Below are 13,742 nucleotides of genomic sequence, written 5' to 3' on the forward strand. Positions count from 1 at the left end.
AAAGAAAGCAAAGGTCTAATCGCCCAAATCAAATCCATCAAGTTGAGTCAAAAGTTAAAGGTGATTTATTTCCATTTGCATGCATGTTAATTTCTTCACTCCTTCTCCAACTTTCTACGATACCATTTTTGGTTAAATGAAGAAGGAAGTCTTTGATCTCCGCTGTTATAAATCAATGGTTTACAAAGTTTCTTGGAGGCAAAGCACATTGTTAATTGTTCAGATTTGGGTTTACCACTGAACAAGTTTCTCTTTGCTACTCAAATGTCTTTGGTCAAGCAAAAAAGGTATGTTCCAAAATCTCTAATTTAGGGATTAATGGAAGATAGTGAAAGGCTAAGTTGGCAGCACACAGCTCGAGGAGTTGACTCTAAGGAGAGCAACACAGCAACTTGGAAAGATATACAAAAGAAAGATTTTCAATTTTTTGAAGACAAGGAGAGAGAACCAGCGTTTTGAGGTTTATGTTCTGAGAAGAGTTCTCTGAAGAAGTTCATCAACTTGGACAATGCTTCCTAGTCAAAGGAACATTTGGCCAGAATGAGGAACTAAACTAGAGGCAAGCAAATCTGGTTCATCACATAGCAAAGAGGCTGTTGAAGCATTAATCTCTTTCATGTTTTACAGATTGTAATTTTCTTTTCAATGTTTATCTTTCTGTAATTTTTTGAGGTAAAAGACAAAATGAGAGAGCTCAAGTAAAAGCCTAAGAGTGGAAAGAGGCAGAGAAAAACACTTGAGTGAAAAGCCTAGATTGATTTCGGATTTTTTTAGGTTGATTCTGTGTCTTGTATCTTGTACCTGTGAGGTAACCCTTTCTTAGTTGGGTGAGCACTAAGAGTGGAGAGTTAGGTATTAGCATAACCAAGTCAAGTTAGGTTAGAACTTGAGAGTGAAAGAATTGTGTCAATCCTGTGGAATTGGTGTATGTAATACTTTAACTATAGTGGAAATTCCACCACTGTTGTGGTGGAGACTGGATATAGGTTGCATTGCACAAGGCAACTGAACCAGGATACATGATGGTGTCAGCTTCTCTCTTTCCTGCTCTGTTTTGTTTTCTGATATTCATGAGACAAAATAATATTGTCTCATAAATTTTCCAGTGCCGAGTTCAAATAAATTCAGATTGAAAGTTTGTTTTAAAGGTTTATTTAATTAAAGTAAAAGAGGGTCATAGATTCAACTCCCCCTTCTCTAGGCCTTCTACAACCTTCACATACATAGCATAATGGTCGGTCTGATAGGATATAATAACCTTAACAATAGAATATACCAAAGGAGTTGTATCTGATAGAATGGAGGAAAAGAGGTTACCTGACAGACGATTTGAGTTATAATTCGCAATCATGACTTCCAACTGGTACAATACAACATGCAGGCCTTATAAAGTTACAAAAATTTTCTCATATACTACTTCTATAGATGGTGTAAAATGAGATATATTTATATTAGGTAGAGTTTGGCCTACATCCTGATTGATGAAATCACCCAAAAAATGGTTAATACTATTATTAGAAAATCGTAAAACCTACATGAATGACATATCATTTGGACCAATGAAAGGAAGTTAGGTGCAGAATATTGAAGATATGAAGAAGTTGTTTTCACTAATAGGTTGTTGTAACGACATTAACAAATTCTCTGGAAGATGGCTTTGACATGCATGCTGTTGGAAAATAAAAGAACAAGGCACACATACTCACGAAGAATATATAAAATGAAGAGAAATGTATTGAATGTATTTGTTGTGTATTTTTTATGAAATGATTACATAGATATTTATACTTCTCTTTGACATCTAAATTTTAACACATCCTAAATAAACAAATGCTTTAAAATAAAACTAAATATAATCAACCCATTTAAATAGTGATTTCTATCAATTCTTAAATTTTAATAATCAATTTTATTTTTAACATTACCCCTTAGACTTGATAATTTTTTGACTCCAATCATAATCCTTAACTTTTGAAAAATATCATATTTCGAGGCTTTGTGAAAAATGTCGGCAATTTGATCAAGTGATTTCACATACTCAACCTCCACATGCATGTTCTCAATCATTGTCGAATGAAATGATACTTTGTCTCTATGTGCTTGCTTTTGTCATGAAACACTGGGCTCTTTGCTAGGGCGATGGCTAACTTATTGTCCATCATGATCTTAGTGAATTCAGCTTGCTCAAAATGAAGTTCCTTCAATAGTATCTTTAGCCAAATTGTATGACATGCATAGACAATGACAGCAACATATTCAGCTTCACAAGTTGAAAAAGTGACTATAAGTTTATTCTTTGAACACCAAGAAATTGCATTATTTCCTAGAAAGAAAAGAAATCTAGTAATACTCTTCCTACCGTCAATATCCTCAGCTTAATCACTATCATAATAGCCCATTAATTTGAATTTATCTGAAGTTAAATAAAACACACGATACTCAAGAGTGCCTCTAAGATAGCGAAGAATTCTCTTGGCTGCCTTCATATGAATTTCTGTTGGATTCTCCATGTAACAACTAACTAACCCAACTGAAAACAAAATGTTAGGTCTGGTACAGGTCAAATACCTTAAAACTCTCTACGAAGCTTCTGAATAATGTTTGATCAACTTTTCATACACCTTCTTCTTCTTTAAAAACTTTGACTCCACACTTCATAGGTGTATTGGTAGGATTGTAGTTCAACATGTTGAGTTTCTTCAATAGCTCTCTTGCATAAGCCTTTTGTGAGATGAAAATTCCATCCTCCATTTGTTTCACTTCAATTCCCAGGTAATAAGACATTATACCCATATCATTCATCTCAAATTCTTTAGCCATTACCTTTTTATTCTTCAAACATTATTTGATTATTTCCTGTGAATATAAGATCATTCACATAGATACAAATAAATAACAAATTTCCTCTTTCCTCTTTCACATAAAGTGCATATTCATAAATGCACCTAGTGAAGCCATTGTCTTGAAAATACATATCAAGACGATCATTGCAAGATCTTGAAGCTTGCTTCAGTCCATATAAAGCCCTTTTAAGCCTTAACACCCTATCTTCACAAACTTCAACAACAAAACCCAAAGGTTGTTGAATATAAAATTCTTCTAGAAGATTACTATTTAAAAAAGCAAACTTCACATTCATTTGGTGGATTTTCCAGCGGTTTTGTGCTACAGGTGATAACAATAGCCTTATCGTTTCCAAGCGAGCAATAGGAGCAAACATCTCATCATAATCTATTCCTTGCTTTTGCTTATACCCCTTTGCAACGAGTCTTGCCTTATACCTTTCTACATCACTTTTAGCATTCTTCTTAACTCTATAGATCCATTTGACTCCAATAGCCTGATGATCATTTAGAAGTGATGCAAGTTCACAAGTGTTGTTCTTCTCAATTGATTGAATTTTCTCCTCCATAGCTTGTATTCATTTTTCATCTTTGATAGTTTCTTTAAAACTCAAAGGCTCATCATTGGAGAGTAGACATAATAAATTCTCATTATCTAGCATTTTAGTTTGCTCATAGAGATTAGTGAGATTTCGATATCTACGAAGGCCTTCACTTGAACTAGAGGATGGAGATGACGATGATGATGATGATAGTGGGGTTAATGCTGATATTGAAGGATCAGTTTTATGTTGCACTTCTTGTATTGGAGCTTCTTCTTCCTCAAAGTAAGGCAAAAAATCATAAGTAACTTCATTTTGTGTAGTCTAGTCCCACTTTGTACTTTATTCAAACTCAGTATCTCTACGTATTATTACTTTATTGTTGTCAGGATTGAAGAACTTGTAGCCTTTAGTATTTTCCTCATAGCCAATAAATATGACCTTTTGGCTCCTATCATCAAGTTTTTATCTTTCTTGCTCAAGAATTTAGACATATGCAATAGATCCAAAAATCCTTAAATGTGACACATTAGATTTTATACTACTCCATGTTTATTGAGCTGTTATATCTCTCAAACTTTTGGTAAGTGAGCGGTTTGAGAGATAAATTGCACATGCAACTGCTTCTCCCCATAACTCTTTTGGTAATGACTTGCTCTTCAACATTGTTTTTGCCATATTTAGAATTGTCCTATTTTTTCTTTCAGCAACTCAATTTTGTTGAGGTGATCTATGAACAGTCAAGGGACGTCGAATACCATGATTTTCACAGAATTTCTTGAATTCATTTGAAGTGAATTCTCCACTTCTATCAGTTCTGAGAACTTTTATCTCATAGCCACTTTTCTTTTCAACGAGGGCTTTGAACTTCTTGGATGCATTAAACGCTTTGCTCTTTTATTTCAAGAAATAAATCCATGTTTTTCTTGAATAATCATAAATGAAAAATAGAAAATAAACACACTTACCAAGTGATAAAGGCTTGATAGGTCCACAAATGTCCGCGTGGATAAGCTAAAGAGGCTTAGAAGCTCTTGATTTGGACTGCTTTGGAAAACTCTTTCTTGAATGTTTTTCAAGTAAGCTTCATATAACTGATCAGGATGATCAATTATTGGAATTTCTTTTACCATCTTCTTTGTTTCCAAATCTTTGAGCCCACCAAAATTTAAATGTCTATATCTCATATGCCAAATCCATGATGGATCTTCAATACATGACTTCAAATATATAGCTCTACCATTTCTTATAACAAGAACATACGATTTCTTGGCATAAAAACTTTAGCAATAAGATTTCTATTTTTATCTCTAAGCCACTTTTTATCTCTAAGCCAAAGATAGCGATCTTCCATGACTATCTTGCAACCATTCTCCATAAGTTGCCCAATACTCAAGATATTATTCTTCATCTTTGGGATGTAATAAATGTTGGAAAGAATCTTATGACTTCTTTAGCTCGAATAGAATCGTCTTTTTACCATTGATCTCTACTTTCATCATAAAAACGCACGTGTCTTTTTACCTTAGTGTTGAGTGATACAAATTTACTCCTATCACCTGTCATATGGTTGCTAGCTCCATTGTCAAGATACCACGTACTATCTTTAGAATTTTGATCTTCTTTGAGCGTAAGGAATAATGTTGGTTCTTTAACATCTTCACTGTGCACAATAAATTTATTTTCTTCTTCTTTGGATGTCTAACACTCCCAAGAATAATGTCTATTCTTTCCACATGAATAACGTTCAATTTGTCTTTTATCAACCGTTCTTCCTCTTTCACGACTTCGAGAAAAATTTTGATTTCTTCTCTCTTGAATAATTTTTCTCAATTCTTCCTCTTCCGTAACCACGTCCTCGTCCTTGTTCACAGCCTCGACCTCGTCCTTGCCTTCCATTTTCGTTAGCTTCTACTCTAGCATTCCACAAAAGTTTTGCCTGCAAGATATGTTCCACACGTTCTTGCTTGTCTTTATCCATTCTTTTTTCATGGGTCCGTAAGGAACTATTCAACTAATCAATGAACATCGTATCCAAATTTTTGGACTTCTCAATAGCTACCACCGCATGGTAAAATTTTGAGTTGAGAGAACGAAGGATTTTCTCAACAACACGAACATCTTCTAATTTTTCTCCAAACCTTTTCATTTGGTGCACTACCGCCAAAATTTTGGTGAAATAATCCGAAATAGATTCAGTCTCCTTCATCATTAGAGACTCAAACTCAGTCCTTAGAGTTTGAAAACGAACCTTCTTCACCTTTTCAACTCATATGACGAAATTTTGAAGAGTATCCCAAGCTTTCTTTGCATTGGTTATATCAGTAATCTTCTCAAACATATCATCATCTAAGCCTTGATGAATGATAGTAAGTGCACATTAATCTTTCTTTCTTTTATTTTCCAATTCATCCTTCTGAGCTTCTGTTAACTTCTCCACATTTTCTGGTTCTACATAGCCTTTTTCAACCATCTTCCACAGTCCTTTAGTATCGAGAATTGCTTTCATTTGCGATGCCCAATTGTCATAGTTGAGCCTAAATAATTGTGGGTACTGAAAAGATAAAGTGGTTCCTTTTGACAAAGACATTTTATAAATGGCTCTGATACAATTTTGTTAGAAAATAAAAGAACAAAACACACACTTACGAAGAATATATAGCATGAAAAGAAATGTATTGAATGTATTTGTTGTGTATTTTTTATGAAATAATTACATACATATTTATACTTTTCTTTAACATCTAAATTTTAACACATCCTACAAAAACAAATACTTTAAAATAAAACTAAATATAGACAACTCATTTAAACAATAATTTCTATCCGTTTAAGTTCTAATCATAAAGTTTATTTCTAACACATGCACTTCACTATTTGAAAAAATTAATGGGCCACCATCACCTAATTTAAATGCATGACTAGTTGAATTCACAATGATGTCATTGCAAATTAAATTTTTCTTATCAAGCAAAGACTTCAAGGGAACTATATAAATTTTTCTTATGTTGTGGTCCATTCCTTGTAATTAATTAGCATGAAGTGCAGTTCAAAAATGTTTATTGGCTTATTGTTGGCTACAGGTTACCTAGCGAGATTGATGAAAAATTTGTCACCACCAACATATTCACTTTAAGCCAATCTCCATGAGAAAGACGATATCTATCCAAGAACTGTTTATAATCTTGAACTATCATGTCAGTACGATCTCCTTTCTGAACTGTCAAGTCGATGGCATTACCATTAGTATCAATGAAGACCATAGAGTTCGAGATAACGTGCTTGAAACTCCTATAGAACAAAGTAGGAATCTCTCCAATGTCTTGAAATTTACGGATGAAATAACATTAACTATGACATGTAAAAGTTCATCATGATGACACGAAAAAAGAATTCAACACAAAAAAATTTAAAAATAAATAACATTCTGATATATGAACTGAATGAGAGTTATATTACTGTATCAGGATTAATTTCCAGGAAGAATGAAGGTACTTTGAAGTAGTTGTCATACATCCTTGGCATGATGAAGATAGGAAAAAAAGGATATGAAGTTAGTACAGGACGAAAAAATTATATACTTATGGTAAAAGTGGTGTTTTTAAGGAATGCATGCATATTTGTTTGAATGTATGGAAGATTAAATTATAAAGTAGCAAAACGATGGTTTCCTTCAGAAAACAGCCAATAAGTGAAAACTGATATTGCACGGGACATCATGTAGTTACGATAATCGAATGAGAGAAAGTGGTACATTATGTAGGATTGCAGAAAGGGAATTAAAGAAAAATGGCACGATTAATTAATATCACGCCTGTGACAAAGAATAGGATTAGTCTGGACAGAAAGCAGAAGATTATATGGAGCAGAAAGTGGCAGATGTGGGTTAACAATGATTACTATGAATCGTAAATGAGGAAAAAATTCACACGATTTTAAAGGGAATAAGAAACAGTAACAATTTTGAAGTCGAAGAAAGGAATACAAACAAGTATTGTATGCATGGCGAGTTAATACTCAAAATGGCCCCTTAAATTTGGATAAAGACTCAATTTGATCCCCGAAATTTTAATTGACTCAATTTGAACCCCCAAATTTGAATAAGTGACTCACGTTAGCCCTTCTGTTAATCTCCGTTAACGGCACGCTTACCTGGAACGTTAAGTGACACGTGGGCTTGACAGGTGGCCTTATTAAACGTTGATGAGGCAGGAAAAATTTTTTTAGACTCAATTTAGCCCCTATTTTAATGAATATAAAACCCTAACAAGTGCCAAATTCCCAAATTGATATCGTTGTTTGGGTGTTGAAGAAGATGATGAGGAGCACCAGCCAAGGTTCCGGAAGCTGCAACAGATCTCATTCACATGAAAGTTTGGAAAGGAATCCAAATCGAGCTAGATCTGGAAAGGTTCCACACTGGTGTGGTTGTGGAATGCGTCCTGTTCTTCGTTGGTCTGGAACAGAAGCAAATCCAGAAAGACCATTTTTTGGATGTCCAAATTATAATGTGAGTTCTTGAATTGCTTCCTTCTTGAATTTACATCTTCTTTTTGTAATACATGCATAATTTATTTTGTGGTTCTTGTTGTGATAGACATCTGGAAATAGATGGTGTGGACTTTTTGTGTGGGCAAATGGCGTGGAAGAAGAAGACATGATTGGCAGACATGAAACTGAACATAGCATTGAGTATTGGAAGATGAACATGGGTTGGAAGATTAGTGCAATAGAAGCTGAAATTAGGAATTTAAAAATATGGAATAGTATTTTGAGTTTTTTTCTTGTTTTGTTTGTAGTTGTAGCCATTGGCTATGCCTTGGGTGTAAGAAAGTGATGAATAAAATTGAATTAATGTCACTACAATTATGTTTTTTTCAATACAAATATGTTTTGTAAATTGTAAGTTTTGACTAAACCTACAAATTCAGTAAGGATATTACAAATAGGTATGATTCTGTAAATTAAAATTTGTGACCAAACCTGTAAATTGAAAATGGTAAGAATAAACAAGAGATTGATTACAAATCTGCAAATATCAATAATAAACTAACTTGTAATTTATCTACCAAATCTCTAAATTGCAAAATAAGTTATAATAATAAACCTTAAATCTGATTTCATAAATCAACCATAGTCATGCCAATGACCATTGTAACACATGATAAACCAAGAGTGATATCTAGAATGTTATCATTACAGTCACAAAACAAAAGGGCTATTTAAAAGGTTCCAAAACAAAGCCCTATACAAGACATGACAAAAGGCATAAACCACTGATGTAAATTTTAGTTACAAAACAGCCACAAAATAACCTCAAAACATACACTTTGGATTACATTTATCAATTCATCCACAAAAGACAACATAATTTAAAGTCTATTTCTTCCTTGGTGCTTTGAAACCCAAAGTGGGGACAAATTTCATAAATTCAGTAAACTTTGACGTTGTCCCAGAACTAGCTCCTTGCATTGGGTCCACACTGGGAGTTGCTCTTCTTTTATGCGGCAGCTTATCCGGCCTTGTGAGTGGAGGTGGAGGTGGAGGCACCTACATGTAATTAGAAATATTTCATAGATGATGAATAAACACATGAAATTTTTCTAAATATAATTAATTAATGTGTTATTTATTGGTACCTGCTCTATAATTTGTGGTTGTGAAACAGTGGGTTGGGTGATGTCAATCTCCGAAACCTGTGGAGCATCCACAGTTTGTATACCAGCAGTTGTCGCAGCATCATCGGGTGCATTTGCACTAGCTCCATCTTGAGATTTGGATTTAGCTACAACAGCTGCTGCTGCAGCAGCAAGAGCACTTGCAATATCATCAGCTTTTCTATGAGCACAACTTCTTTTAGTGTGTCCTTTAACACCGCAGTAGGTACAAGTAAATTCTTTGTAGATTCTCTTTAACTTTGTTGCAGTTTTAGACTTCTTACTGCTCGAAGGCTCCTCATCAGCGTCCTTTCTCCTTTTCTTCTTAAAGTTTCCTGGCCTTCTCCTAGTTTTAGGTGCTTGAGGTCTGTTGTATTCAGATTTTTCCCACAGTTCCTCACCCGGTATTGGATTTAGGGAATGCATGTATGTAGCCCTATATGCCTCCATAGTCAACCAATGATGACAAAAGTCTTCAGGATTTTTATTTATCCTTGAAATTGCTGCACGTGCATGGACACACGGCATGCCTACAGATTCAAATCTTAATCAGTCATGATATATAACTCTTAAATGCCATACATTAAAAATGTTAATTAAGATATCAAATTGGACCTGTTATCTGCCAGAATCTACAAGTGCAGATGCTTTTGCTTAAATCAACTGCCATGTTAGTAGGCCAGCCGTGAATTTCAAACCTTTGGTAGCCATCATCTCCACACCATATAGGTGTCCATTTTTGCGAGTCTTTTCTGATCTTCTGTAGCCGACTTTGTTGGATTGGGGGTAGCTTGCCAATATGGTGAGATAATTTGACTTTATTTTTGGCAATTGACCTCATTGCAAACATCCGAACCTCCTCTAGTAGTGTTATAATTGGCTTTGCTCTGAACTCCTTAATTCTTGAGTTAAATACCTCACAGCCGTTGTTACAAATGTTGTCCATCTTTGGTCCATGACTGAAAAATGCTCTTGTCCATGACTCTTTAGGCCACTTGTTCAAGTATGCCCATGCTTCTTCATTTCTCCTCTTTAACCTAAGCATCTTCTGTTCAAACCCATGGCGAGTAGTTTTCCTGGCACAATCCCACAACATTCCTCTCAACTCCAACTCCTTCCATTGTTTATTGAAATTTTTCCATAAATGCCATACGCAAAACCTGTGGTAAACCGTAGGCAACAATTCTTTCACCGCTGGTATCAACCCCTAAACCAAATAGTAAGAACAATTTAATTTTCGTGCCTTATATTGGCCCCTAAAATAACTTTAATGAACTCAAATTGACCCTTGAAATAATTTTAATGAACTATTATTGAACCCTGATAAAATAAAAGATTGCATGTTCTATGTATTCCAGGTCTATGATAATGTGTGTAATTAGTAGAATGGTAACAATAAAACTAAACATTTCAAATTGAAACAAGTTGAATTTGTACTCTTTATGTACTCTATAACATATATGCTTTCAAATAAGTACAAGTATTTCTTAGAGGAGCCCAGGTGCTTATGATATGTTAATAAGTCACATTTAATTTTGAATATAATAGTATATATGAATATCAAACTCTTAATTAGAACAAGTTAAAAATAATAGTGTAATTATAACTCTTAAGTAATCTACAGTACATAATTAAAATAAATTAAATTTGTAAACAATTTGTATAAAGCTCAAGTTTAGATTACCTTTTGCATGTCCGACATAAAGCTCCGTTTATCTTGTTCATATTCACCAAGGTCTTCAAGAAGCAATTCTAGAAACCACCTCCAGTTCTCCTTATTCTCGACATCTACAATCGCCCAAGCAATCGGATATATATGATTGTTGGCATCCTGTCCCACAGCTGAAAGTATTTGTCCACCGAAATGCGTCTTTAAGACATATGCAACCCATGGACATTTAACTTCTTCATTCTTCCACTTGCAAACTGCCCTCACCCGTAGCTTTCATTTCTTCTAAATTTTATTTGCCTCCCCTCTTGAATGGTAAAGTCCCTCACAGCTTCCATAAATTCTTGTTTAGTGTTAAATTTCACAGCTTCCCTAACACTTATAACCAGTCCAGCTCCTCATCAGAATTCTCTACTACAATTCCATCATCTTCCACTAACACTTTTTCTTTCCCCTTTTTCCAAGCAGACCCCGGTGCATGCTTGAACTTCAAGTCCCTCTTCCTTGCTTCAGAAATTCCACCATCAATATCAGAGTCACTTGAGCTTTCAAATGGGTCAGGCCTATATAGGCTGTCTTCTACAGAGTCATATGAGTCGCTACTACTGCTGGTTCGGTTTCCACCATCCTGACTTTCCACTATTTTACTTGCTGATCTAGCAGATGATCTAGTAATAGGTTTGGTCTTGGCAGAATTCACTGAAGTGGATTTTGGTTTAGGCTTGTTTGTAGGCTTAGTGATTGTGACTTTAGATGATGAGGGTTTGTTCTTGGGTTTGGGTTTGCTTGCAGATTTAGATGATGTGTGGTTGGTCTTGGCAGTGTTGGATGTAGTGAGTTTGGGTTTGGGTTTGGGTTTAGGTTTTGCCTTAGGTTTGGATTTGATGTTGGTGGTGGTGGATTTGGTTGAGGTGGGCTTGGGTTGGGCCTGAGTTGGTGATTTGGGTTGGGCCTGAGTTGGTGACTCAGGTTGGGCCTGAGCTGGTGGATCTTCTTGGTCCTGAACTAGTACTTCAGGTTGGGTCTGGACTGCTGGTTCTTCATTGCACTTTGTAGTTGAGACATCATTTGAGCTTCCTATTGGATTTGGTTTGGTGATAGGTGCATCCTTGTCTTCTTCAAGAGTAATGGCAGTAAACTCTATTAACTCAGGTACTTCATTATCATGAGGTTGGGAAACTCCATGCTCAAAATATAAGTGGACTCTTCCTTGGTTCATTTTTGCAAGATAGCACATCTCTAACAATTCTTTGTCATGTAAAAGTGCTCTCAGTCCATTCTTTAAAGGTCTCCCAGGAATAAGCCACCAACATTCAACAATGTCAGCATAACCGAGCTCCTTGTAGTAATCCCTCAGTGAAAATACGTCCAATCTATCTTCATCTAGTCCAGTTAATTCATCTGTATTGTCTGTTTCGTAAACTACACTGCCATCATTCTTTGTAACAAAGCTGCCTCCATGATGATAGACAATTGTTATCAAATCACCCATCTACAAATATAATTGAAACAATTAACAAATTAACTTCAACATCCAAGCCCTTTCATATCATGCATCAGATGATTCTACATTAATATGCCAATCAATATTTTTTCAGAATAGAAAATATAAAAATTCATATATAAAATTTATCCGTGTAACAACAGCTACACAATTTTGTGTTGTCCATAATTAACAGCTCTGCATTATCACATTGACAAGCATAATCTATTTACTCATGCATGAATTTTTTATTTTATATTTTCAAAAATAACTCAGCTATTGAATCGTTTAGAAGCGTCGAAGTAAAATGCTAACAGTAAAACTAAACATCTCAAATTGAAACAAGTTGAATTTGTACTCTATATGTACTCTATAGTACATAATTTCAACACTAAGTGCCAGTACTCATAACTCTCCTTACTAGCATGTTTAGTATAAATATGTCAGAAACAAATGATTCAACTCTTCTAAAAATGATTCAACTCTAATTTATATATCCTTTCTTCTCTGTAACATAGTTAACGTTAATCATAATTAGTCTTTTAAAAGAAAAAAAAAACCCTAACAGAAGAGGATCAATAACTAAAACTATCTTCTTTCACAATGGATCCAATCCATTTGAGTATCAAATAGAGCACAAATTAATGGCCTGTAAACCCCAACTAAGAGAAGACAGAAAACATAACATTGAACCCAAATATAGAATGCTTGCGTTACTAACCTTCTTTGGAGAAACAGTGGTTCGCAGCTTCTTCTTTCTCGTGCTAGCAAACGAGAACGCGTGTGACAAAATGAGAACCCTACACTAGCAGCGACATTGATCTTCCACAGTATGTTGCATGTGAGAGAATGAAGAAGAAGAAGAAGAGTTTCCCTGTTTTGACTGGTTTGATCATTGCGGTGTTGTTGAATTTTAACCTTAGCATGGAAACGCTGTCGTTTGAGGAGAGATTACCCTCCAAGGAGAAAACGACATCGTTTAATAAGGCCACCTGTCAAGCCCACGTGTCACTTAACGTTCCAGGTAAGCGTGCCGTTAACGGAGATTAACAGAAGGGCTAACGTGAGTCACTTATTCAAATTTGGGGGTTCAAATTGAGTCAATTAAAATTTCGGGGGTCAAATTGAGTCTTTATCCAAATTTGAGGGGCCATTTTGAGTATTAACTCTATGCATGGCAAATGGAATGAAACATGAAATGAATGAATGTAGAGCATAAGGGATTACTGATGAGGTCTGTGGTAGCGAGAACACCAAAAAGATCCAACCCTCATGCCTTTCCTTGAACACAAGTCGGCAATTCACTTACTGAAAACCTTGGATTAATAGTTTAGTATTAGATTAGCTTGGTTGTATATATTATGTGCCCTAGAAAATAGGGGTGTTCACAATACGGTTTGAATTGAATTAGATCGATTATGAAAAGTAGATTCGAAATCCGATCCGATCCAACGGTTTGCAAAAAATAGAATCAAATCGCGGTTTTAATCCGTTTTCGATTTGGATTGGATGAACGATTTAACATCCCTGCTAGAAGATATAAGGGTA

General features: G+C 35.0%; 1 protein-coding gene across 2 annotated transcripts; it reads right to left on the reverse strand.

Annotated features, from left to right (window-relative positions):
* Nucleotides 1-8,564: 8,564 nt before the first annotated feature.
* Nucleotides 8,565-13,122, reverse strand: LOC112747067 (uncharacterized). 2 transcript variants are annotated; one of them, XM_025795122.2, is made up of 4 exons: nucleotides 10,727-11,079; nucleotides 9,658-10,249; nucleotides 9,025-9,572; nucleotides 8,565-8,935 (listed from the first exon to the last, which is right to left on the reverse strand). In XM_025795122.2, exons 1-4 carry the CDS (start codon nucleotides 10,742-10,744, stop codon nucleotides 8,765-8,767), a joined length of 1,329 nt encoding a protein of 442 aa, XP_025650907.1. In that variant the 5' UTR covers nucleotides 10,745-11,079; the 3' UTR covers nucleotides 8,565-8,764. The 2 variants fall into 2 exon arrangements, 1 of the variants encoding a protein (XP_025650907.1); XR_011869476.1 differs by lacking the exons at nucleotides 8,565-8,935; nucleotides 9,025-9,572 and adding an exon at nucleotides 12,916-13,122 and having other exon boundaries at nucleotides 10,114-10,249; nucleotides 10,727-12,203.
* Between the last annotated feature and the right edge of the window lie 620 nt (nucleotides 13,123-13,742).

Source organism: Arachis hypogaea, chromosome 2 (assembly GCF_003086295.3).
Source record: "Arachis hypogaea cultivar Tifrunner chromosome 2, arahy.Tifrunner.gnm2.J5K5, whole genome shotgun sequence".
In the NCBI taxonomy this organism is placed as follows: Eukaryota; Viridiplantae; Streptophyta; class Magnoliopsida; order Fabales; family Fabaceae; genus Arachis; species Arachis hypogaea.

Bases quoted from the DNA above. Each gene is read 5' to 3' on its own strand.
- LOC112747067 (XM_025795122.2), bottom strand. The intron at 9,573-9,657 runs GTCCAATTTGAT...TTGAATCTGTAG, and splicing joins TAGATTCTGGCAGATAACAG to GCATGCCGTGTGTCCATGCA. The intron at 8,936-9,024 runs GTACCAATAAAT...AATTACATGTAG, and splicing joins AACCACAAATTATAGAGCAG to GTGCCTCCACCTCCACCTCC.